Source organism: Carassius auratus, chromosome 28 (genome assembly GCF_003368295.1).
Source record: "Carassius auratus strain Wakin chromosome 28, ASM336829v1, whole genome shotgun sequence".
In the NCBI taxonomy this organism is placed as follows: domain Eukaryota; kingdom Metazoa; phylum Chordata; class Actinopteri; order Cypriniformes; family Cyprinidae; genus Carassius; species Carassius auratus.
This window is the reverse complement of record NC_039270.1, coordinates 4,426,685-4,453,126: the sequence shown is the minus strand read 5'-3', so window position 1 is coordinate 4,453,126 and position 26,442 is coordinate 4,426,685. Positions and strand designations below refer to the sequence as shown.

The window sequence follows — 26,442 nt, the reverse complement described above, 5'->3', positions numbered from 1 at the left end:
TTGGTTTGGTACCGAAATTGGTACAGAAAACCATGGATTTTCACTGGTATCAGTACTGAATACTGAAATTTTGGTACCGTGACAACACTACTGGAGGGAATATTTCAATTCCTTCTACAAACGCCCTATCTCCAATAAAGTAAGCACACTTGTTATTTTGTCTTGCTTTTTCCACTGCTGGCCATAATTTCTTCCTCCTCCCTTTATCTGTCGGAGATAAGTCCTCAGATATTTTCAGGCTGTTTTCCCTGAGAAAAGTAGACTCCTATGCTGCACGCAACACAGGTTGAACACAAATTGAACAATAATTCTTCTGGTTTTGCGACCAATATCAATGGCGTTCGAAAGTTTGTCTTTGTCCTCTGGTAGGAGTCGCTGACATAACTGGATCACCTGTAGTCGAACATCTCTCTCTTTCTCAGGGGCTCCGTGAATTCTTTATTTCCAACGTCGCAAATAACTTTCCAGGTGTGCCTTCTCTCTTGCTCAGAGGTAGTCTGCTCCATTTTGCCCACCTTGGACTCCACTGCACCACACTTGCTTTTCAGACAGTTAACTTCCTCACTAATAAATTCGATAGCTTGGTGTTTTAATCTATTACGTCCTTCATGTTTGTAATCGCGTGTGTTTTTTCGTATCATTTTTGAATCATTATCTCCAGGGAATCAGACAGAGTGTTTATTATGAATTCTTAGTCATATGTAATACATTTTAACTCATATGAAATATCATATTTATTATATTTGCCCTACTGTATTATGACTAAGTTTTTATATTTGTATATATTCATGTAAGCTGCATTTTTATGGGTTACAAGTACACACACACACACACACACACACACACACACACACAGTGTTACTCCAAAAAAGTAAAGTAATTAACAGAATCAGAAGTAATTAACAGAAAAAGTAAGATTGTAGAGGACAAAATGAATTTCCATTTAAAAATCACAACGTCCGATATGATACAAATCAAAAAAATATCATACATGAAAAATTGAAATCCCATTAAATAAAATGCAATGTCCACAATAACATTCTGAGCAGCATCAAATAAAATCCTACAGGGACACAGTAAAATCCCATTAAAATAAATCAGAATGTCCAATAGGATTCTAAAAATCAAATAAAATCCATTAGAATGTCCAATAGGATTCTAACAATCCAGTAAGATCCAAATGGATAAAATGAAATTCCAATAGAATTTTTTGACAAGGGATAAAATAATCTGTAGAACCATCAAGATAATCGGGACATAGCTAGGATAGCCAGCATTATAGATGCACTATCTATAGGTAATTTCCCCCGTGTTATTTACCTATTCTCTCCTCTTCATACTCCAGTCCAGCGGGAGGCGCTAAACACATAGGCTACTACGCCATTAAACTTGAGAAGAAGAAGATTAGTTTCATCACGATCTCTGTTGTTATGTCGGGATGATGGTTTAATATAAAAACACTTAGAAACGTTTCTTTTAAGGGAGAAAATCAGTTTTGAGTCAGGTCAATAAAAAACTGTAATATTTTCGTCCTCACAGTCGTGACTAAGTTTTGAATCAAGCAGAAATATCTGGAGGAGTATCATCTGAACTGAGATCTGCTGCTGTGAAAATGATGTTTGTTAAAGAAGAGAGTGAAGAGGAGACGAGTGAACCAGAAACCAGCACAATAAAACACAAGGAACCCGAAACCTGGAGAATAAAACAAGAGGAACCAGAAACCTGGAGAATAAAACAAGAGGAACCAGAAACCTGGAGAATAAAAGACGAGGAACCAGAAACTTGGAAAATAAAACATGAGGAACCAGATTATTTGATAGTAAAATATGAGGAACCAGAAACCTGGAAAATAAAACATGAGGAACCAGGAGGTTGGTGTTTATTCTTCATTCATATTAATGACTGTTTGTGGTAATGTTAAATGAGGCTTACAAAGTTTTACTTATCTGGGGTTTCTCTGTTTTGGGAATGCCCTGACATTTGTGTTTTTATATAACATCTTAAAAAAAAAAAAAAACATTATTGGTTTAAGTCTGATTACAATGTAATTGCTCTGCTACAATAATATGTGAGCAGCATGGATGTAGCCATGATTGTGCTTTTGAGAAAACAACGTTTATGTATGGTTAGTAAAAAAAAAAAGGTGAAAGGTGAAATAAGGCTGTGATACACAAGACTTTTGAGAACTGGATGTTTTACACTAGAGTTGATGCTACAAAAATTATGTGAAAATCATCCTGTTCACTCATTCACAGAAAACAATATTCTGATATTCTGATGTTATGATAAATGTTATTTTGAATAATGTATATTACCAGACAGTTGAACAGACTTTCAAGGTATTTCTTCTACTGTCAAATGTGCACCAGTTACTGTTTGGTTACCCACATTCTCATAGATCATTCACATAGATCTTCTTTTGTGTTCAGTGCTAGAAACATAAAAGGTTAGTTCACCCAAAAAAAAAAATTAGGCCATGTTTTAAGCACTCTCAAGTAGGGTTGTAACGATATACCGGTATGACGATATACCGCGATATAAACATGTACGATTATCATACCGTGTACATTTGCTTATCTACGATATTGAGAGAAAATAACAAACACAGAATCTCACCTGTGCCTAGGCAACAACGTTCCACCTAAGGGGCAGTTCATATATCGCGCCTAAAACACATGGAAACTTTAGACAAGCTGCTTTCTGATTTTTTCCCAAAGCCTTCTGGCACTAGCGCTCTTGAGGCGTCTGCCTTTGCTAAGCAACAATGACCTGCTCTCTCCATGAAGACGTGGAAATTTCAGCCATTGATAAATGAATTTGCAACACTAAAAATTGCTTGCAGTAGCTCTGCTACTTGATTTATTTAAAAATGGCAATCCACATACAGCTATTATCAGCTGTTCCTTCATCTTGGCTGAGCTTTCAACTTTGTTACGGGAAAGGTGAGGAACATGACCTGCTTGCGGCATTATGAAAAGTTGAGATGTTTTTAACTCGATGCGGTGCAGAGGCGCCTGAAAAAAACGAGCGCGTTTGCTACATTTGAAATAACGAACTTGAGCGCGCAAAGGACGCAATACGTGAACGGCCTTTTAAAGGTCCCATGACATGAAAATGTTCCTTTCTGAGGTTTTTTAAGATTAATATGAGTTCCCCTAGCCTGTATATGGTCCCCAAGTTTCTAGAAATTTGAATCGGTGTAAATTGGGATTTTTCTATCTTTCTCTGCCTTTGGAACATAAAACCTAACCTGCACAAAAGAACATATTAATCCATCAATATAAACAAAGCGCTACACAAAACCTCAAAGCACAATTCAAAATGCTCAAAATGGTGGCAGAACAGGCATTTTGTACTCGCTACTTCAGTGTTTTATATAATTACATTTTATTATAAATGGCATACATTAATATTTCATTAATATCAGTTGTTAAATTAGCTTTTGCTATGTAATGGCAAACAGCAGATACAGTAACTAGATCAACAACTCACCAACAGATAAAATTACTTCACCCAAAATGGTTCGTTTGGGATGCAGCTCAGATAAGTATCATTATTTCTTCCTTTTTAGAGTCTTTCAATAAATTTTTAACAAGTTTAACAACGTTAATCACTCGATTTCTCAGCTTCCTCACCTGACCGTTAGGCCGGCGACACACTGGATGCGTGGCGCAAGCGTCTCAGCCGCGTGGCGTGTCGGTTTTTAATTCGGCTCTCATGTTAACAGGTTCGAGCTTATAGACCGCCTTGCGTGAGACGCGCGGAAAACGCGTGCATGCTAGAAATAGAACCGACGCCTATTTTTACCGCGACACGCGTGCGTGTTGGAAGCGTTTCCAGGCAAAATATAATAGGAAAATGTGTTTTTATGTCATTTTGTACACAAATACATATGAATTCATGATATTTTGGTATTTGAAAGTCTATAGGTTGACATAAATTCAGATATAAATGTAACTTAAAAAATAAATAAATAATTATCGATTTTCAAGTATTGCACCTGTCAAACATAATCTATCTCGCCGTCAATACTTTTGACAGTGTCCTTTATCAGTAGGTGTAGGTGTGTAAAAAAAAAAAGTTTATATTGTTGTCATTAAGACAAGAGCCTGGTCTGTCAACGGTCTCCCTCTACAGCAGCAGCGCGCCAGCGCCGCGTCAGGCACACTTCTGGTGTGTAAAGACACAGAATCCGCCACGCTTCTGGGACGCTTCAGACACACGGCGCTCACGCCACACTGGCTGCGGCCGGCGACACACTGGATGCGTGGCGCAAGCGTCTCAGCTGCGTGGCGTGTCTGTTTTTAATTCGGCTCCCATGTTAACAGGTTAGAGCTTATAATAGAAAGAACACAAAATTCATTCAACATGAAAAGCAATAGAAATGTAGTCATTTCATCAGAACTGCACTCTGCAGGGCTGCGGGACATAGGACAGATAGACTATTCATTCCTACAACTTGTTAATTCGTTTCTACTACTTATTAATTTGTGGCAATTGTCCATGTTTCGTTAATTTTGTTCCCTAAATAACCCATGATTTAACTGAAATAAGGGAACAAATTAATAAATCGAACGAATTATTAATTCATGAAATCTTTAATTTCCCTTCCCATGTTTACCACACACAGTAGCCTAAGAGATGCGATTAAAAGTGAAAGATAATTAAAATAAATCTGCGAAATAAGAAGATTTAAGAAAACAAACCGGTAAACCAGAACAAATTAAACCACATTAATGAAGGCTATACGGCAGAGGCATGGTCATCTAACATTTTCCTAACCCTGTGTTTTTTTTTCTCTCTCTCTTTCTCGCTCGTCCTCGTCTACACGCACGTGCTGTCATGACCTAATGCACTGTATGCTTTATATTTTAAAACAAATAGGCTAGGCCTACCGGAACGCAAAAATTCCAAATCTGACATTTTCTAGAACAGAATCCAGCAGGATCAAATTAAAGTGAGCAACAGTGTTTTGTTGCAGCAGCGCCGATGGATGCGGCTCACTTAATGCGTAGAGCAGTCACACGCGCGCCACAGTTACATTTGGGATCATTTTATTTTAAATGCCATAATGTCAGTTGAAAACATTGTAATTGTGTTTTAAAATACAACAACGAGCACCACAAAACCATTTAAAGCTGCGGTAGGGAACTTTTGATGCTCTAACGGTTAATAAACAGAACTGCTTGCGTCTTGCGTAAGAACATCGTAGCCGGGAACTACTTCTCTCTGTTTATGTCTATGAAGAATCACAAAGGTACTGGGTTACTCCGCCGCGGTATCCCCGAAGCAATCTAAAATAGTCAGAATATAAACACTTATTATAGGTGCACCCTAGTGATTCAGGACAAGCCAAAAACACGGTTTGGAAAATGGATTCATGGTGTACTCACTTATTATATACATTTTGCTACATTTTGAACACAAACAAAGTTATGGACCGCAGCTCTGATTGGTTATTTTTTACCGGGAGCGATGGAGTTTCTGCAAATGGCAATAGGACCACTGGGAGGTGCCAGAGGAGCTTGATTTTTTTCACAGATTATCTGTCTCATATTCTACTGTCAGGACATAATGACAGGTTTAATAAATATGTAAAAAATATTTTTTTTTACAAAAGTTCCCTACAGCACCGGCACGTTCAGCGGTCTCTGTGCGGGATAAGAAAGTCAACAAAGTAAATTGATCTCAAATGTATGGCGCTCTCTCTTCATTTTATAAAATAATCCTAATCACATCTATTAATTTTATAATCCTTGTACTACCATTTTATTCAGACTAAAGCCCCCTTTAATTCAAGTGAGAAAGCGTTTTGTGTGTGTGTGTGTGGCTTTAGCACATTCTGTCATGCCAGTGACTGCTGCCTGCAATAGATCCATTTTGCAGCATTATGGTTAACGATTAATAGATAAATTGATTGTTAATTTAAACGACAATCGATTATGGAATTAATCAATATTTTGCATCCCTAATTTCAAACATTTAACAAAAAACAAAAACAGTTTTGATTGTTTAATACCGTGAAACAGTTTAACCGCGGTATTTTCTGAAACGATTATCATACCGTGAAAATCTCATACTGTTACAACCCTACTCTCAAGAATCCTTCAAGGGTATATGACTGATTTATTTAAGATTAATCCAATCTGAGTTATATTAATAATTATCTTGGCTCTTCCAAGTTTTAATAGGAGGGCGTTTTTGTTCAACAGTCCAAAAGTAGTCAAATAAAGCATGTGAATCCTTGATTAAAAAAAAGAGTCTCACATCGCTCTGAGGGGTGAATAAAGGCCTCCTGTAGCGAATCAATGTTTATTGTGAGAAAAATATTCCTATCTGAAATGTTATACGTGCAAGCCATCCCGGGCTACTTACTTACATACGTAGGATGTACGCGTAGAGCAGGCGTCAGTGATTTGTGCCGAACACGGAAGCGTGGATAAGAGACACCAAAACAAAATGACAGCCACTTATTAGAAGTACAAAACAAGGACTGGTAAAGAAAAATATAAGAAGATTTTGATATAAGCCTGTAAGAGACCGGTTTTCCTTTGCTAAAGTAATGAAACTTCCTTTTGCTCCTGTAAACAAATTTATGAGAGTCATATCTCAACCTCCGGAATGGCTTGCAAATATCAGCGGACAGTCAGTGGAAGATACAATTATTTTATCACTTTTTAAATACGGATATTTTCCTTTAAAAACATAGATTTGCTACAGGAGGCCTTTATTCACCCCCTTGAGCCATGTGAGTCTCATTTTATTATTTTATATCATTATCATTTTATAAGGGCTGTGCGATATGCGATACCTTGTTGAAACATTCAATATGCAATACAATATTGCTTGTGTGTAAAATCAATTTCAATTATATTAAAACATATTTAGAAATGAACCTTCGAAACAGTAGAATTTGTTTATTTTGTCTTTGATTTGTTTACTATAAAGAAAAAAAATATTGACATCTTTATTTAACTTTAGTTATATAATTCATATACATATAATTTATATAATTCTGTTATATAATAATCACACAAATAATTTAATTTAATAACCCAATTTGAAGCACTTCATATTTCCACATAAATGACATTGTGTAAAATGATTGCATTAGGGCTGTGCGATAAATCGAATCGCAAACGCGATTTGAGAGGTTGCGATTTTCTAATTGCAAATGCCTGCGATCTGGACACGATATTACGCTCTTTCAGAGCATATGCATGACTGCCGGCTTGAGTGTCAGTCTTGCTAACCAATAGAGTGAGCGTAGCCAACTCTGCTCTAGCCAACTGCATAAACACCCACTATAAAAAAAAATATAAAAAATATATAGAACTCATCCCAAAACACAATTGAAAATGTAATGGACTTCAGGGTTATAATGAGAATTGTATTGGTTTTAATGTAAACTATAATGGTGTCTATTTGATGGATTCTATTGGTGAGATGTAATATGGCAGATGGTAACACATAGAACAACAGTAATTCCTATTGGAATAATGCCTAAAACAAAAAAAATATTTTGTAATGTTCCTGTGGCTTTGTGGTCAAGCATTGTGTTAGCAGCGCAAAAGGTTGTGGTTTTGATTCTCAGGGAACACGTGTTGAAAAAATGTTAGCCTGAGTGCACTATAAGTTGCTTTTGATTTAAAGTGTCTTCTAAATGTATAAATAAAATTTAATGAAACTGTAAAAAAATATATATATTTTTTTTTTCAGCAGGGTAAGGATACTCATAATGTGTTGCACATTATTGATAATATTGAGCTGAACCTTGACTTTGCAAATTTAAAATCCCAAATCAAATCGCAATCGCAAGATCAGTCAAAAAAAATCGCAATTAGATATTTTCCCCAAATCGCACAGCCCTAAATTGCAAGTCCAGAACAGACAGTTACAATAAGGCAAAAAACAGCCAGTCGCCTTTTGCGTAAAAGCCAAAGTATACTTCGGCCGTCTGCACACCTTTGGCATTACTTCATTTTTGTCATTAAGAGGGCTCGAAGACAGCCTTTCACTCCATGGTACTGCGCATGTGTCGAGCTCGATGTGTGGACATGGCTGTGCGTGAGACAGAAAGGAATGCTGAATGTAAAGTGTACCCGGTTCTGTTACTTGGTTTGTGACATCCTTTACGGGAAATGCCGAATCATCAGAACGCTATCTTTCGTAAGGGGGTATCGTCACGGGATCTGTGTTTCCAGACAGAACGTTAAAGAACCTGACACACACGTCTCCCATAAATCCTATAGAATTCAATCAATCCAATGACGACTGACAATCCTGAAGTGTTTTAACTTTTATGTCCTGTTTAGCCAATGGTCCATGGGCATGATGTCTGAGGCTGAGAGACTATTCCACGCATAACATTGACTAGGATTAAACATTAGTTGGAAATGATCAACCCATAAATTTCACAGATTCCGAATTGGTGCCAGCTTGCCACTTTCATGCCGAGAAGGTATTGTGGCCTTTTCATCGAATCGGATGACTCTTAACAACATTTTAAATCTTTTCTGTGGCATGACAGCACGAAAAAATTGCACACCCAGTTTCATCCTTCCACAAACTGGAGAGGGCCCCATTGTTGGAGCGATAAACTTAAGCAAGAAAGAGCAGAATAAATGCTTCCATATATAGCTGCTGGAACTTATATAGAGCCAGGAATATATAGATATATAGAGCCAGGAATTAGGGACTCTGGGCTGGTACTCGGTGTGTTTCCACCGCAGGTACCAAGAACTAAAGTTCCGGGTAAAAAAATGCCCCTCAGAAAGTCCCTGCTGGCGAGGTAGTACTTTTCAAAGTTCCGGAACTTTCGGGGGTGGGACTTGGGCACTAAACATCCTGATTTGTCGAGTTCATGCAGCATTGTGATTTCAACATTTCAACATTTATTCGAATCATTTTCAAAATATTACAGTAATTGTGGGATGAAATGTAACAAAGTATTTCAGGCAAAAATGTTGTTGTTTAAAACTCAAATCTGTGGTTTATTTATAAAAGCAGCGCCTCTTTAAAATTAGTTTTGCTGATTTCGGAGATGGTCAGCTCCACACGATCAGCAGGAGCTCAGTGCTCCTTCCTTAACTTCTTGCTCTCACTTCTACTTTTCTCGCTTGACTCCACCATTTCAAGTGTGTGTACGTCTTCTTTTACGCTCACAACACAACAGCCAAACTCGCAACGCAACGCAACTACTTCTGGAGAAGGGTCAAGGGATAATGAATACTAATAGAGCGTTTTATAACGACTTTTAAGATCGATACTTGGCAAGAGCGCATCGAGAATCAATCGCGGGAGAAAATATCGCAATATATTGCCATATCGATATTTTGGCACACCCCTACTCAACATGGTGCTGAATAAGATTCGTTCGACCAGGCAGGGGCGAGAGCACATCAGCAAACTCTGCTTGTATTGACTTTATATCAGTGAGCTGCGAGGGCGAGAGGTGGTCTCCTCCAGGGGCCAGAGTGAGAGATTGAGCGAGAGACTTTGAACTCACTTCTGGACCGAGATCCTCCACTCCACTAACTACCGTCGCCAGCATCACTGATTTAGCCTCGGACCATTATTTAAGCAGGTTGAGGTGAAATATTTGATGTGCTCCGCCCCTATCCATTCGAGCTAGCTCATAGTTGAGGTCACCAACTAGCCGTGTGACCTCGAAGGGTAATTTTGAACTAGACGTAGGGAGTAATACAAGCACTTTATCTCCCGGTGCGAATTGACGTAGTCTAGCCCCCTGTTGTACAACCGACTCTGTTTGTCTTGAGCCTGCAACAAATTCTCCATTGACAGCCGCCCCAAAGTGTGGAGTTTTGTTCCCAGGTTCATGACATATTAAATTTCATTTTTGCTATTAGAAGGTCCGTCCTTCCAAGTTTCCCTAAGGACGTCGAGGACCCCGCGGGGCTGACGAACGTAGAGAAGCTCGAAGGGGGAAAACCCCGTGGAGGCTTGCGGGACCTCCCGTACAGCGAACAAGAAACTTTCTAGCCACTTATCCCAATTTTTGCGAATCATGGATTTTAATGTGCGGTTAAATCGTTCGATCAACCCATCTATTTGTGGGTGATAGACGCTTGTTCAAATCGATTTAATGCCCAATAACTCTTAAAGCTCGCGAAACAGTCCACTCGCAACACTTTTAGCGGAAATAGTGCGGAGAGGCACTGCTTCAGGATATCACGTTGCATAGTCCACCAGGACTATTACAAAGCGATGTCCCCGCGCTGACTGCTATAATGGCCCGATGAGGTCCATACCAATTTGTTCGAAGGGGACCTGCATTAATGGTAGGGGGCACAATGGTGCTTTTGTGGTGGCCGGTGGAATCACCAACTGACATTCACGACAAGACGCGCACCACCTGCGCTCCCCGGCTTATATCCGGTCTCTTCACGCCAATTATTAAAATCAGACACGTGTTTATCATTTGCACTTGACCTACTTACGCGCCACCCACTACCGACTCCGCAAAACCACGCCCCCCTCGCCACATATACAGTGAAGAATATTGCATTAGTCAAGGCGAGCTGACAGATGTTTTCAAGAGTACACTGCTGTATACAGCAGAATTACCGGATTAAATGAATGCGGACACCACACTCCCGAGTCGAATTCGCAAAGACTCAATTACAGAGAATGGAAGTCCAAAATCAGCGTACTATTTGTATTGAGAAAAGCAGGCAGATCTACGTCACCAGTCTATTTGCCTAATCTTCCCGGTACTTTAGACCACGTTGGAAACACAGAAAGCAACAGGTCTGGGGAGAAAATAGTTCCTGGGGGAAAAAGTTCCTGGTACAATTGTTCCGGGTAATTTTGGTGGAAATGTGGCATATGTCCAATTCACATCACTCCAGTCAGCACCATATGCACACTTTTGTTTAACCATTTGTCATCTCCACCGAGATGCTGGAAAAATAATAAAAAGGTTGACTTTATGTCCTCTACACAAGAACACAAGTATCTTGTTGTTCCAGGAGTTCACTTTGTTACCCGTGCAGCTGAAGATCTCCCCTGGCCCCTGTGGAAGTGGAGTAGTAGACCAGAGTATTTGCCCATTTTTAGAACTGAAGGTTTGGTCTACATCTGCTTCTTCACAGTTCTCGTCCGATTCATGGCACTCCTCTTCCAACCCTGTGTTGTCTTCAGGGGGATTGCAGTCCTCTGGCTCAGATTCCTCTGACTCTGAGTCTTCCAGGCCTTTTTCATTTTTGCTGGAATCCAACACGAAGAGAGTGAACCGTGTGCTGGACACCAAAGATGCTCTTTTATATCTTTTTCGTGGGAACAATTTTTTTTGTTTTAGCTCTTAGAAGCGTAGCTCTTACATTCTCAACATAGACAACTGACCTTTTCCACTTTCACAAAGTTTTTCATCTCTCTCTTGCTCTCTCTGCATGTGTGTGTGCATTAGGGCTGGGATAAACGATTATTTTTTAAACGATTAACCTAGCGATTATTTTTTCAATGCATCGATTAATCTAACGATTATTTTTTCCAGACCGATTAGATTTCGATTATCTCCCCATTAATTGACTACTAACAATTTATACATGTTGATTTACATATCTGAATGAAAAAAACATGAATTCCTTAACATTGCAATATATGTTTATTGCTCTTAAAATTACAAAATAAAAGACTGGCTAAGAATGTGTAGGACCTCGGTGAACAGTCACGTCAATAACTGCAGAAACGGCTGCTTCGGCCAAAGTAATTATAAGAGCCTACTTCCTCCAATCTGTGATCTGAACACCGTTAATGATTAGCTGAGGAAAACAATGCTCAAGATTGTCTGGACCCATTTTTGTCAGGGTAACAAATGGCTAAAGGACATTGCGACATTAAGCGAAGTGATAACGTGATCATACAACAGAGGAAAGGTCTGTTGCAAAATGCCCCCGCTCATGAGGAAACTAATGGTACATTGACATCCTGAGTCCCTAAAAAGGAGCAATGGACCAATGATAAAATGGATGGACCAATTCTGCTTTGATAAAACCCCAATGCTCCAGTCTAGTCTCTAATCTAGTCTCCAAGTGCGTCATCTCTTGTAGAGGTTGATGTCGTGTATCATGCCGCTTAAATGCGGTGCGCTACGCTGCTCTTCCATCTAGGCCATGGCTTGAACTACCTACACGCTGCTAGCGTTCTTGCCATCCAGAACTCAAAACCACTCCGTTGAAACTTTGTGACAGTGAAACCATGCTTGCTTGCCCCTCTTCAACCCTGGCTTCTAGCCATCAGCGTGCTTGCAAGTCATAAAGAACTTCAACTTTCCGTGACAGAATCTTCAAAGCTCACGCCGCGCAAACAAGAGGACTCGGAAGAAACTTTGTCCACCGTCAAGGCAAGAGCTGTTGAATCTCTCAAAATCACCGGGCAGTCAACCAACCAATCGAGGCATAGGGCATCCCCAGACGTCATCTACGCAACCACGAATCCCAGCCGGGATTCCCCTTTCAGCTCAACGCGAGCCAAGGAGATGAAACGACACCGCGGCCAGCAGCACAACCACAAGTAAAGACAAACAAACCTCTATCTAATGCTGAAATGGTGCAAGGTTGTTTTAAGTTGTAAAGCTAAACTAGGGCTCTGCTTTTATTGATTCTTGATACGCATATGAATTTGGTAGAGATTTTCTCATTAACTCACCTCATAAATCCGTTGCAACTGTGTGGGTATGTGTATGTATGTTTGTGTGTGTGTGTTCATTTAGTTTTAGATCCATATAATCTATAGAATAGCTCAATAAATTCTTGTTTCATTTATAAAGAAGTATTGTCTTGTGTGGTGTATTTTAAGATTAAACTTTGCCCAGATCCTGTGCTACCTAGCCTGTAGCGTATTTAAATTATCTTTCTGTTTATATTATCTTGTTCATGAAGTAAACTTAAACAGAATTTTAAGGATATACTGAATTTTAAGTTCGGTGGACGAACCGTTGATGAAGTATAACTAAATCAATTTGGACTTTAGATTTGATTCTTCTCAAAATAAATGAGCTAATATTTCCTTACAAATGCATTACTTTGCACTTGTATAGAGATAGCATTCAATAAAACCTTGAAGCCTTGAAAACACATAGCTTACTGAAACAAGCTTACTGAATACATGGGGCCTAGCTTACTGAAAAAAAGTTCTTCTTTCAGATGAAAATAACAACAACTTGATATCTAGCATTCAATAAAAGGTCACTAAAATAAACTAAAAAAGGTCACCCAAAATACTTGTTTAGAGCAATTGAAAGAATACAGTAACCAATGTAAACTTGAGGGCTTTAAGCTAATTCAGTGTGCTTTTCCAAAAAAAAAAACTAACAGTGGGAGCCAGCAGCCTGTCATGGAGAAAAAAAATCTCTGACTGCTCCATGTGAAACTTTGGTGTGCCGCCCTTTTTCTATCGTGTCTAATGATTTTGGTTAATATGCACGAGGGAGAGAGAGAGAGAGAGCAAGACAGCGCTCATGTAGTTTGAAGACTGTGAGCACACAAGCACGCATGAAACTTTGGTGTTTCGCCCTTTTTCTATCGTGTTTAATGATTTTGATTAATATGCACAAGGGAGAGAGAGAGCAAGAAGCGCTCGTGTTGTTTGAAGACTGTGAGTGCGCGCGCAGCCGGGGCTCTCTCTCGTACGCGCCCTGTCATAAGGCGCAGCAGTCATTCTATTCTACATCACTCACCGATCAAATAAGGCTTTGACAGCCGCCAAAAAAAAAGATATAACGTTGGACAGAATGTTGATCCAGCCATCGCGTATATTCAGTGCACATAAGGTAAACGTTTTGCAAACGTTTTTTAGAGAAATAAAAACATGTAGACGAATCGATGCCCATATTTTTTGCGTCGACATCATCGATGACCTCGACGCGTTGTCCCAGCCCTAGTGTGCATGCATGTGCATAAATAAATCAAAGCCCTCATATACTTCAAAATAAATCGAAAATTAACTGTTATGACATCATTTAGAACAAAATCAGGAGCTTGGTCAGCTGTTTCAAACTGCCGAAACAAAGCAAACTTTCTGTGGGAGTTAGTTTCAGCTCCTAAACATCTTTGACCTTCTATTGGTCCGTGGTGGTTACGCAATCGGTGGGTGTGTTCTGAAACGCCACCTTCTTTGATGTGCAATGTACAATGTACAAAATACGTAATCATTTAAAATAAATGATACACCGTACTGCAGCTGGTGTTGTTCCTTTAATAAGTGAATTTAAAGGGTATACAATAAATGTGATACCAAACTAACATACAAAAATAAACCTTTGTTTTTATCAAAAGTAAATCATGACGCCACATAAAATTTAAAAAGGTGTAACAAATTGTCCAGTTTAATATAATAAATGAACACTAATAAAATAAAATGACAAACTGACTCCAAACTTTTTTTCTACATCATGCTAAAATTTTACAGACTATGAGTCTGTCTGCCATAGCTCAAAGAAATAACTGCGCACATGAAGCCCACTAGGTCTCCTTGTGATGTGATTCCTTCTCTTTTATTTAAAGACGTTTTTCATTTTATTGGTACATGCATTTTAACTATAATGAATAGTAGCTTGACATTAGGTGTTGTTCCACCAAGTTTTAACATGCAGTTATCCTGCCCCTTCTTAAAAAAGCTGGTTAAGACTCATTTGATATGAATAATTTTCGTCCCATTTCAAAATTGCCTTTTATTTCAAAGATATTGGAGAAGATTGTGTATGCACAGCATTTCGGATAGATTTCAATCAGGATTTAGAGCTGGCTCTTTTGAGAGCTGATTGTGGAAGTTGTGTCGTTCTGTTACTTTTAGATCTTACCGCAGCTTTTAGAGTCCATGTTGGCATCTAGGTTTTAGCCTTAGAATGGTTTTCTTCATATTTAAAAGATAGGACTTTTTTCAGTCAGTCTAGGGAATTACTCTTCATCTGTTGCCCCTCTCATGTGTGGTGTTCCTCAGGGTTCAATCCTGGGACCAGTTTTGTTTCCCCTTTTTATGCTCCCTCTAGGATCAATTTTTGAAAAACATGGCATTCATTACCATTTGTATGCTGATGACTCACAAATGTATTTACCATTGAAGTGCAAGGATCATTTATCCATTCAGTCTCTGTATGAATATTTGGATGAGGTTAAGTGTTGGTTGGCTAATAATTTTATTCAGCTGAATGAGAAAAAGTCTGAGTTTATTTTATTTGGTAAAAAGGGATGCGTGGATAATGTCACTGACTGCCTGGGATTACTTCCTTGGAAAAATCTTTCTAGAGTGAAAAACCTTAGTGTCGTTTTTGACTCAGAGCTCAAATTTGATCGACAAATTAATGCCATTGTTTAAAAGTTATTTTCCATTTTAGATCTATATCTAAGTTGAAGCCAGTCCTTTAATTTGGAGAAAGTTGTGCATGCTTTTATGTTTGGATTATTGTAATGCATTGTATCTGGGTGTGAGTCAGGCCTCTCTCTCCCGCCTGCAGCTTGTTCAGAATTCAGCGGCTAGGCTTTTTACGGGTACTAAGAAGAGAGAGCATATTACTCCTGTGCTTATTAAATAACACTGGCTTCCTGTACGATACAGGATTCATTGCATCGTTTAGCACCAGAGTATATTTCAGATCTAATCAGTTTGCAACTTTGAATCAATCTAATAGGTCTTGCATTCAAATGATCAATTACATCTGATTGTTCCTCAATCTCATTTAAAGGGATAGTTCACCCAAAAATCAAAATTATTTCATTATTAACTCACCCTCATGAAATTTCCAAACACGTGAGTTCATCTTGGGTACACAGTTTGAGATATTTTAGATTTAGTCAGAGAGTTCTCAGTCCCTCCATTGAAACTGTGTGTACAGTATACTGTCCATGTCCAGAAAAGTAAGAAAAACATCATCAAAGTGGTCCATGTGACATCAGAGGGTCAGTTAGAATTATTTGAAGCATTGAAAATACAAAAATAGCAAAAACTACGACTTAATTCAGCATTGTCTTCTCTTCCGTGTCTGTTGTGAGAGAGAGTTCAAATCAAAGCAGTTTGTGATATCCGGTTCGTGAACAAATCATTCGATGTAACCGGATCTTTTTGGACCAGTTCACCAAATCAAACGGAATCATTTTAAACGTTTTGTGTCTCCGATACGCATTAATCCACAAAATGACTTAAGCTGTTAACTTTTTTAATGTGGCTGACACTCCCTCCGAGTTCAAACAAACCAATATCCCGGAGTAATTCATGTACTCAAACAGTAGACTGACTGAACTTCTGTGAAGAGAGAACTGAATATGAACACCGAGCCAGATAATGAACAAAAGATTGACTCTTTCACGAGTCAACAGCTTGTATAACAACAGGTCCATGTAGGACAAATAAATGTTTAATGATTTCCTGCATTTTAAATAACAATATTAATTATATTCATTTTTATCTTGTGAGACAGTGAAAATGCCATTCAATTGTCAAAAAAAAAAACATTTACAAACATTAAACATTGAATGGGGTTACTTTATGTTCACATTTCTCAGCTTTTAACGAGTTACCAAAAATGACCATTTTTACTTTTATTTCAGAATTCATTGAAGAAAAAGAGAATGAAGAATTGAGTGACGTTGAGGATCATGTCAAAACTGGAGGAAAACCCTTGAGTTCTCAAGACAAACAGAAAGATTTAAAGAAAAGAAGAGCCAATAAATCTTTCACCTGCACCCAGTGTGGAAAGAGTTTTAAACAGAAAACAAGTTTTGAGTGTCACATGAGAATTCATACCGGAGAAAAACCATTTACATGTGATCAGTGTGGGAATAGTTTCACACAATCAGCACACCTTAAGGAACACATGAATGTCCACACTAAGGAGAAGCCACATTCATGTCGTTTGTGTGAGAAGACTTTTAGTTCAGCGACCCGTTTAAAATTGCATGAGAGGATTCACACTGGAGAAAAACCTTATATGTGTTCACATTGTGACAAGAAATTCATTCAGTCAGTACATCTGAAAACACACGAAAGAATCCACACTGGAGAAAAACCTTACAAGTGTTCTCACTGTGACAAGAGATTCAATCATTCAACACATCTGAAAACACACAAGATGATCCACACTGGAGAGAAACCTTACAAGTGTTCACACTGCGACAAGAGATTCAAAAAGTCAGGAGACCTGAAAACACATGAGACGATCCACACTGGAGAGAAACTTTATAACTGTTCTGACTGTGACAAGAGATTCAATCAGTTATCAAATCTAAAAAAACACAAGAGGATCCACACTGGAGAGAAACCTTATATGTGTTCTCACTGTGACAAAAGATTCAATCAGTTATCAAATCTGAAAACACATGAGAGGATCCACACTAGAGAGAAACTTTATAAGTGTTCTCACTGATAAGAGATTCAATTGGTTATCAAATCTGAAAACACATGAGAGGATCTCCACTGGAGTAAAACCCTATCACTGCATGTGGGAAGTATTTCATTCAGTCATTTGCTCTACACAGTCATACAAAAAAAAAAAAAAAAATCACAGTAAGGTTCATGCTGCAGAAGCTACTGATCCTATTACCTTTCCTAAACAGTAGAGCTGTACGATATTTACAGTATTTTTTTTCTGAAATGTATATTGCAATATGTAAAAAAGAAAAAGATCACCAGGGGCCCGTTTCACAAAGGAGGTTAAGTGAAAACTCTGAGTATGTTAACCCTGAAATGAGGGAAACACTAGGTTTTCTGTTTCATAATGGGAGGTTTGTCAAACCCGAGAAAGCACGGTAAGTCAAGCCCGTTACCATAGTAACTTACTCTATGAACCTAACCTGGAGCAGGTTTTCTTCGGTAAACCCAGAGTTTCTTTCGGTCTCCTCCCCTTTTTAAACACTTAATTGATGCACGCTGAAAAATGCTCTTCTTACGAACTGTTTTTTTTTTTCTTAAGTACAAATATATAAAAAATAAAATAAAATAAAGATTGATATTCTATTTAAGAAAATTATATAAAAATACTTAGTCTTGTTTCCTGGGGGGGATGTAAATTAAGTGCATTTTACTTAAGTAAAATTATATGCCAGTGTGGTAATAAAAATAATCTTGATGCAAATAGAAAACAAGATTATTCGGAGTGTCTATTACTAAGAGCAAATCTACTGTAACTCCGCCCTCCATCGACACATAAGGTTAAATATGACACATGTGAATAACGACTTCAGTGGTGTAGGCGGTAATGTTTTGGACACAGAAAAAATAGCTTGTAATGCGATTGATTGGGTTAGAGTCCAGATTTTGTCGAGCTTGTTCTCCTCACTTTTCCCATTACGTCACATTAGATGTATATATTATATATATTTATTTCCCATGAGATACCATAAAATGATTAACTATTAGTTGATTAATCTAACATTCTGCCAGTTTTCACCTGTGATATTATAACACTGAACACTGATAAGAATTACATTTGTATTGAGTCTGAAGTATGCAGACGGCTTTTTGGCAGGAGCTGTTGCCATGGTGAATCGTAATATTGGTGCTCCATTGATAATGGCTTTTTATAGTTGTGGTGCACGCGCTTAACTCAGAGTCAGTCAATTTAGAGTTGATTAAACCAGCTAATTTCAGCTGTTCTGTAACCGAAAACTCAAGAGTTTCCCATCTCAGCGTAAGTCCACTCAGAGTTCAAGTTTAAACTCAGAGTTGGTTGAACCTCCTTATTGAAACGGGCCCCAGATGACTTGAACAGCTCTTTTTAGGAAAAAAAACAACAACAACAATGATTGGGGTGATTTTGTAGGTGAATAAATTAGCATAGAAATTAGCAAATTACAAACATGGATAAATGCTAAAAAAATTAAGATAATATACAGCACAGTTGATTTCATTTGCAAGTCTAATTGTATTCGGGTACAGAAATTGAATAATCAAATGTAAAATAGCACTACATATTCTTCAGTGTATAAATTAAGTCTAATAAAGCCAAAAAAAGTGATGTTTCGCTATTTTGTTGTTTGATTTACATTCATGATACATAAAGACTTACATTCATGGTACATAACGGAGCATTAATGGCCTACCATTTTATCACAAATAAACCTCTACAAATGATTGAGAATGCAGCGCCACGACTGGTCTTCAACAATCGCAAAAGAGCCCATGATACACCTCTCTTTATCTCCTTGTTCTGGCTACCGGCTGCAGCTTGCATCACATTCAAGACATTGATGCTTGCATAAAGAACAGCCACAGGCTCTGCACCCACCTACTTCCACTCACTATTACGAATCTACATCCCCTCCAGAAGTCTGAGATCCGCTAGTGAGCGACGCCTCTTGGGTACCATCACAGAGAGTCTCAAAATCACTTTCCAAAACATTCTTGTTCACCATTTCTCTTTGAAGTCTTTCTCTTTATTTATTCCTTCTCTTTCTAGCTTGTACTTATTTGAACAGTGCCTAAAACTTGGTATTACAAGCACTTCATGTGCCTGTTTGCCTCTTTATGGAGAATCGCTTTATGTTCCCCAATAGTAAGTCGCTTTGGATAAAAACATCTGCAAAATAATAAAATGTAAATTATGTAAAACCCCGCCAAGAAAAGATGCAAAGCAACCGTCAAAATCTTCTCTCATCTGTTCCTTGACCATGTGACTAAAAACGAAATGTGCCACATTCAAACTGACCACACTCTTAGAACAAATGTGTTGAAAACCACACAACATGTGTTATTTTTAACACATGTTCTGAGTGTGCTCAGGGACAACACATGTTGAGTTAAATTCAACACACAAAATGTGTTATTAAATGTAACACATAAATGTGCTGCTTAAGTAAACACATTGATGTGTTCTTTTTGTATGTATCTAACACAACTGTGTGTTACTAAGCAATTGTTTAATATGGTCATATAAAAATTATTAAAAATGTCAAATCAATATAATTTTTTTTGAACGTTTATGTAATTTCACAGGAAACCATTAGACACTGCTCACATACTGTTTGTTTTCATTTTCAACATGGAATTAATGCATTAAAATGTTGTTACTACAGTATTCTGACTATAAACTTGTGAAATTAGCATTTCAATACATTCATCATACATTATAAAAACTACATTTATAAAAAACATTCATCAAATATTATAAAACTCACATCTGTTAAGCACAGTCAAATAAAAGATCAAATATGTATGAAAGAGTTTCAAATATATAAATTACCAAATTTTCTGAACTTTTTCTCAAGTACCAACATGTTCTTTTTCATACAGAAAAAAAACTTTTAATGAACCGGAAAACTGTATTTAAAGAAATAACCATTACACACTTACTGTTTATGCATTCACATAAGGTGCTCATCTTAATAAATTAATTCATTTTCAAATCTGGTCAAAACATTGTGTTCAACAGTTTCAACCACTAACATGTTTAAAACTAAATTTTGTATTTAGGAGTTACATATTGCTGATCACAAAATGATACAATATCTGAAGGTCTGTAATCTATTAAGTCACCAGGCAGCTTTGCCATGTCATAATCTTTAGTTCTGATGACAGTGAAGGAAAAAAGGTGTTCATCAAAATATTTAACTCTTAAAACTCAAGAACATACGTGCACATTCTCTTTCACTTTGTGGAATAATGTGTATAACCTCACCAAATAATGGTTCTTCCCTTTTATCTTCTTTTAAAGTCCGAACGCATCTTGTCCAGTATGTTGTTCCCAAAAAAACTGATATTATTCGTCACATGAATTGAACTGGTATAAGTGAGTCTCAAAATGAGTCTGTCTTAACCCTTTAAAACCGCACGTATCATATTTGATACACGAGTTTCTAAGAGATATATTGAATCAGTGTGAGCAATACTTTCTTTGGAAACCTGTTGTATCTATTTTGATACATGTATTCTGCCATCCTGTGGAATTTCACTGTACTGCAGGCAGTAGAGGGGTGATTTTTTAGGTTTTCAAAATGGCGGCCGCGATTGGATCAAGCCAGACGCTATCGGCAGGAAAATAAAGGCTAATTTCAAGTTGTTAAGGTAAAAAATAATATTGGATTGCGCCTGATATAATTAATTTAACACTTTCTGAATTGAAATAATGCATAATTACTTAATAATTTAATCGTTAAATTACAAGTAAATCGTGTTGGAAATTGTGTATCAAATTTGATACTGCAGGTATTAATGGTGCTTTATGTCTAAACAGTAATGTCAAATTGTAGTAATGTTATCTACTTTATGACTACCACAATGCAAACACACACAATATTGGGATGATTCAATTAATAGCAATTAATGACTGAAATGCCATATTAAAATATATATTGTGTTAAAAATGCACATATTAAATTTGAAACTGTAGGTATAAGGTTCTTTATCCCTGAATAGTCGTATCACATTTTTTTTTTAATGTAATCTACAATATGCCTACCACAATGTCATCTTACAATACATTTAGGTTATTTTTACAGTAACAATTCCTCTAAAATTATAATCAGTATGCTGGAATCATCATTTTTATGTGTATTTTTAGATGTCAAAGAGATTAGAGGAAGAAGAGAGAAAAAAAAAGCATCTTCAAAATGTAATCGACATAATAATGGATGGCAATTCAAGTGACCTAGAGCAGTTAGAGGAAGAGGAGGAGGAGGATGATGATGATGAGGAATTGATTCCTCAGGCCATGCATGATGATGGAAGTTCAGACAGCAGTGATGAGGAAGATTATCAAGTCGAAAGTGTAGTCCAGAGCAGCATAGAAGTTGAGGTCCCAACAACACAAAACACATTCAAAAAGCAGTCAGTGAAGGATAATGCAAAAAAGAAAGAATACAGATGGAGAAAAAAACAATTTCAACCTCCATCTGTCGATTTCATTGCATCTGATGAGGAAGGGACAGAAGACAGGTGTAACTGGACTCCATACATGTATTTCAAACAGTTTGTCACTGATGAAATGCTACAGGAAACGGCAGAACAAACAAATCTGTACAGCGTACAAAAAGAGGGCAAGTCAGTAAACACAACTGCCAAAGAGATAGAGAAAGTTCTAGGCATGTACATGCATATGGGGTTAGTACAGATGTCCTGTGTGAGAGCATATTGGGAGATGGAGTCAAAGCTTCCTGCAGTTTGTGATGTAATGTCTCGAGATCGGTTTCTGAAATTGCTCACACTGATTCACTTTCAGGACAATTTCAGTGTTTCTGATGATGCAAAGAAAGATAAACTGTGGAAGCTTAGGCCATGGTTACAAAACCTGCGAGAACAGTTTCTTTGCATACCTCCTGAAGAATGTCATGCAGTAGATGAAATTATGGTGCCATTCAAGGGAAAATCTCATCTACGTGTCTACATGCCTGCAAAACCACACAAATGGGGTTTTAAGATGTGGGGACGTGCAGGACAAAGTGGCTTTCTTTATGACTTTGATGTTTGTCAAGGTGCAGAACATCAAGACAGAGAAAAATCAGAAGTGGGTGTTACAGGAGAAGTTGTGCTGAAAATGACATCAACACTTCCAGCAGGAAAAAATCACAAGGTCTTTGCCGACAATTACTTTACATCAGTTCCCCTAGTGCAGCACCTAAAGGAGAGAGAAATCCACTACATTGGCACAATCCGGATGAACAGGATGGCCAACTGTACCATGATGGATGAAAGGGAAATGAAGAAACATGGAAGAGGGTCAATGGACTTCAGAGTGAACCAGGACAACAACATCATTGTAAGATGGTTTGACAACAAAGCAGTGAACCTGATTTCTTCATTTGTGGGTATTGAACCTGTGGGAAATGTGAAACGCTGGGATCGCAAATCCAAAACTCACATAATGGTTCCCAGACCAGCCATCGTTGAAGCATATAACAAGTTCATGGGAGGCGTGGATCTCCTTGATATGCTGTCTGCACTTTACAAATTTAGCTTCAGATCCCGAAGATGGTACATGTACATCTGGTGGCACACTGTTACAGTGGCAGTCATCAATGCGTGGAACCTCTACAGAAGAGACCAGAAGATGCTATACCCCAAGATGAAAACCATGGCTCTGCGAAGGTTTCAAGCTTTGGTTGGTACTTCACTCACAAGTGCTGGAAAGGCTAAAAAGGTTGGCCGACCACTATCCTGTCCAGAAGCAGCTCCATCAGCACCCCGTAAAAGGTCAAGCTGCAGTGTGCCCCTGGATGTCAGAAGGGATGCCATGGATCATTTTCCAACATGGGAAACCCGACAAAGATGCAAGCATTGTACCAACAATCACTTCTCACATGTGTACTGTGAGAAGTGTAAGGTGCATCTTTGCCTGAACAAAGACAGAAACTGCTTTCGTGACTACCACAAAGTGAAATAAAAGGACTGGAAAAAAGATCTATGTAAAAAAAAAAAAAAAAAAAGAGAGAGAAACTGCCTAAAATGTTCTATGTTTTCAAACTGTTAAAGGCATAATAGATTTTTTGTATCTAAAATCTACACTGTTGTAAGCAAAACGTTCCCAAAAAGCCTGATGTATCAAATGTGATACAAAAAATATATCATAAACAAAATGAGTTGGCAAAAAAATTTTTTTTTTGATTTTTATTCAAGGCTTAATAAACATCTAATTTCCAAAAATATATAATTTTCTGCCCTTTTTTTAATGTGTCAGGCTTTAAAGGGTTAAGCTTGTCAAGCAATTTGTCTTCCTTCTACAAAGATCCAATCACAACTGGGAAAGCATTTGGCACAGTCATTTAAAAAAAATACTCGTAAATTTGAAAACAGAGGACAGTTGGCATGGACACTGAAGATTGCACAGCCAGAAGAATTTGAGAAAGTCTGTCTACAGAACAGGTCAGGCTTCCAACATCAAGTGGAAGGCCAAAAGAATCATTATTAGCCACAATTACATACTGGGCTCCATGTCCTAGAGGGAACCTTTCATGGATCCACTGAGCAAGGAGGTCACGTTGGTACCAGCCTACAGAAATGAAACAATGAAAAGCATCAAAAAATGTTACTGCATGAGATACAATTTTGTTTAATCCCAAGCTAACACAGTAAAAAGCATACCAGCACTTGCTCCAACAGGTATGAGACTGCAGAGTTCACACAGCATTTACTGCCAGCAACACTTCTCCCAGATGCCGTGGGTGGAAGAAGATGAATGAGGATCTTCAAAATAGTTTAACACAACTCATCTTGATGAAGTGAAGATGCAGGTCACATGCAAAAAAGAAAATGTAAACAAATTTTATTTGAAATGATTATTTTGTCATGAATTCAATGTTAAAATTCACATTTATTTTTCTTATTTAAACTACGTTTGGAAATGTATGCACATGCAACAGACAGTGAGGTAGAAAATCATACCATCATGCTGATTGTCAGCTTTCTCCAGAAAGTGTTTGATGTCATTTTTCTTCTCCAAGGATGCTACTTCCTTGAGCTTTGGAATTATGGTCTCTTCCCATTTCTGGATGAGCAAGTTTTCTTCTCCATCTGTGAGCTTGGAAAACTCAATGTCCATCCTCAATGCTAAAAAACAAAAAAAAAAAAAAAAAAAATTATATTGCAATTATGAAATACAAGTATGTGTAAAGTTCTCTTCATTGAGCATGTCTACTACCAAGGCTGGCATGTCAAGAAATCCGGGATATTCCTTGAAGATTTCAGCAACAGTTGGGGATTTTGTCGTTATCCTTCTCTTTTGGTAACTGAAGGTTTGGTCAACTGCAGTCTTTATTGATGATGAATTCTCTGGTGACGGTCGCATCCTCTTTATCAGGGTCAACCACTCACTTGGCAGTTTCATCTGGACTTGACAAAGAAGGTTGCTGTGTACACTGACGACATTTCAAACTGTACATCCGCTGGCTCTGTTGAAGCTTCTGTCTGATGTTCCATAGTCTCATTTCTATAAATCTACTGTGTGATGGTCCATCAAAAAATGCTCCTGACATGAGTAATGCAAAAATAGAACTAAGTTGAAGTCAAGTATACTTGAGCAGGTTATATACACATTGCTAAGTAATTCACTTTATAATGTAAAAACATCCTTACCTGTCCCTCATTTTCGCCAAATCCTTAATGAGAGGAACAATGACACAATCTCCTTTACTAGTGTCAACTTTTCTGTACCAGATGGATAGCTGGAAAGAAAAAAAAAATTCAAAAGAATACAGTTTCAGAAATTGCTCTAACATTGACAAAAAAATTAAATAATTATAACTTATTTAAATATAATGTAATTTAATTTAATTTCCGAACAAATACACTGTACATCTGCTAAACAACCACATACAGTATTGTTCAAAATAATAGCAGTACAATGTGACTAACCAGAATAATCAAGGTTTTTAGTATATTTTTTATTGCTACGTGGCAAACAAGTTACCAGTAGGTTCAGTAGATTGTCAGAAAACAAACAAGACCCAGCATTCATGATATGCACGCTCTTAAGGCTGTGCAATTGGGCAATTAGTTGAAAGGGGTGTGTTCAAAAAAATAGCAGTGTGGCATTCAATCACTGAGGTCATCAATTTTGTGAAGAAACAGGTGTGAATCAGGTGGCCCTTATTTAAGGATGAAGCCAACACCTGCGGCCCTCAGTCTCGTCCTGCTTGCCACAGTAAACTCAATGAGGCAAGGCACCCGACGCCCTATAATGCCAGTGTCCAGTGCACCATTAGATCAGGGAATGTTGTAGGGCAACTGATGCTGACATTGGTGCAGCTTTAAAAACTAACAGGACAAGAGCATGAGGTCCTTCAAGATTTTTTTTTATTTTTTTTACCTGTTCTTATGTTTATGTCCTCTAATGGAGACCTGACTACCTGCTCTGTTCCCTCAGACTGACTGCCTAACTTTTCTTGAATAACCTTTTCAAAGATAAGTAACTTTAAATCAATATGTTATGGACAATGTATCGAATTAAAATCATGCATGTAATAAAAAGTTAACAAATGGAAAAAGCTAGGCTGTATAAAACTTGCCTGTAGGTGACTGTTGGTCAGTTGAAAGACTGACATAAATGTGAGCTTACAAACAGCAAGTCTTTGGCCTCCTTGTTGCACATGGTACTTGAAGGTGTACTTCCTCTTAGTATTCTCAGTGTTGGGCCCACGTGGTCGTCTCCGACTCACCTTGTGCTAGAAGTAAAAAGACATATTGGGATGATCAGTGATCAGGCACATGTGCAGTCTTAGTGAATTGAAGGCATACAGTAGTATTCAATTCAGTGGTTATTTCATGGGCCTACATTGTAATACATTGCATACTGTTGAGTCACAACCAGGAACCTGTCTGACAATTGTAAGTTTTCTAATAGCTGTGCCAAGAGAAAACTGAATCACCCACCGAATCTTGCAGAGAAGGTGAGCGTGAACAGGAGCAAATTTTGGTAAGTGTTCTGATTAATTATCTCCCTTGACTTTATGCCTCCAAGTCCCTCGATAGCATCATAGACAGTAAAAGATTGCCTGCGAG

General features: G+C 37.8%; 2 protein-coding genes and 1 long non-coding RNA gene across 3 annotated transcripts; 2 read left to right on the top strand and 1 right to left on the bottom strand.

The window, feature by feature from the left end:
* Positions 1-1,395: 1,395 nt before the first annotated feature.
* On the top strand, positions 1,396-17,905 carry LOC113047472 (zinc finger protein 239-like). Its single transcript, XM_026208858.1, has 2 exons — positions 1,396-1,871; positions 16,566-17,905. Exons 1-2 carry the CDS (start codon positions 1,613-1,615, stop codon positions 17,378-17,380), a joined length of 1,074 nt encoding a protein of 357 aa, XP_026064643.1. The 5' UTR covers positions 1,396-1,612; the 3' UTR covers positions 17,381-17,905.
* Positions 17,906-21,577: 3,672 nt separating this feature from the next.
* LOC113046538 (piggyBac transposable element-derived protein 2-like) lies at positions 21,578-23,329 on the top strand. The gene has a single exon (XM_026207350.1). The coding sequence runs from the start codon at positions 21,578-21,580 to the stop codon at positions 23,327-23,329; it is 1,752 nt and encodes a 583-aa protein (XP_026063135.1).
* Positions 23,330-23,645: 316 nt separating this feature from the next.
* Positions 23,646-25,275, bottom strand: LOC113047522 (uncharacterized). Its single transcript, XR_003276280.1, has 5 exons — positions 25,018-25,275; positions 24,584-24,910; positions 24,328-24,492; positions 24,028-24,155; positions 23,646-23,935 (listed from the first exon to the last, which is right to left on the bottom strand). It is a non-coding gene; the product is annotated as an uncharacterized LOC113047522 (long non-coding RNA).
* Positions 25,276-26,442: the final 1,167 nt, after the last annotated feature.

What these genes read in the sequence shown, in the direction of transcription:
- LOC113047472 (XM_026208858.1), top strand. Translation starts at nt 1,613, where the DNA reads ATGATGTTTGTTAAAGAAGAGAGTGAAGAGGAGACGAGTGAACCAGAA. An exon ending in AAAACATGAGGAACCAGGAG is followed by an intron (nt 1,872 to 16,565) that starts GTTGGTGTTTAT and finishes CTTTTATTTCAG; the next exon opens with AATTCATTGAAGAAAAAGAG.
- LOC113046538 (XM_026207350.1), top strand. Translation starts at nt 21,578, where the DNA reads ATGGATGGCAATTCAAGTGACCTAGAGCAGTTAGAGGAAGAGGAGGAG.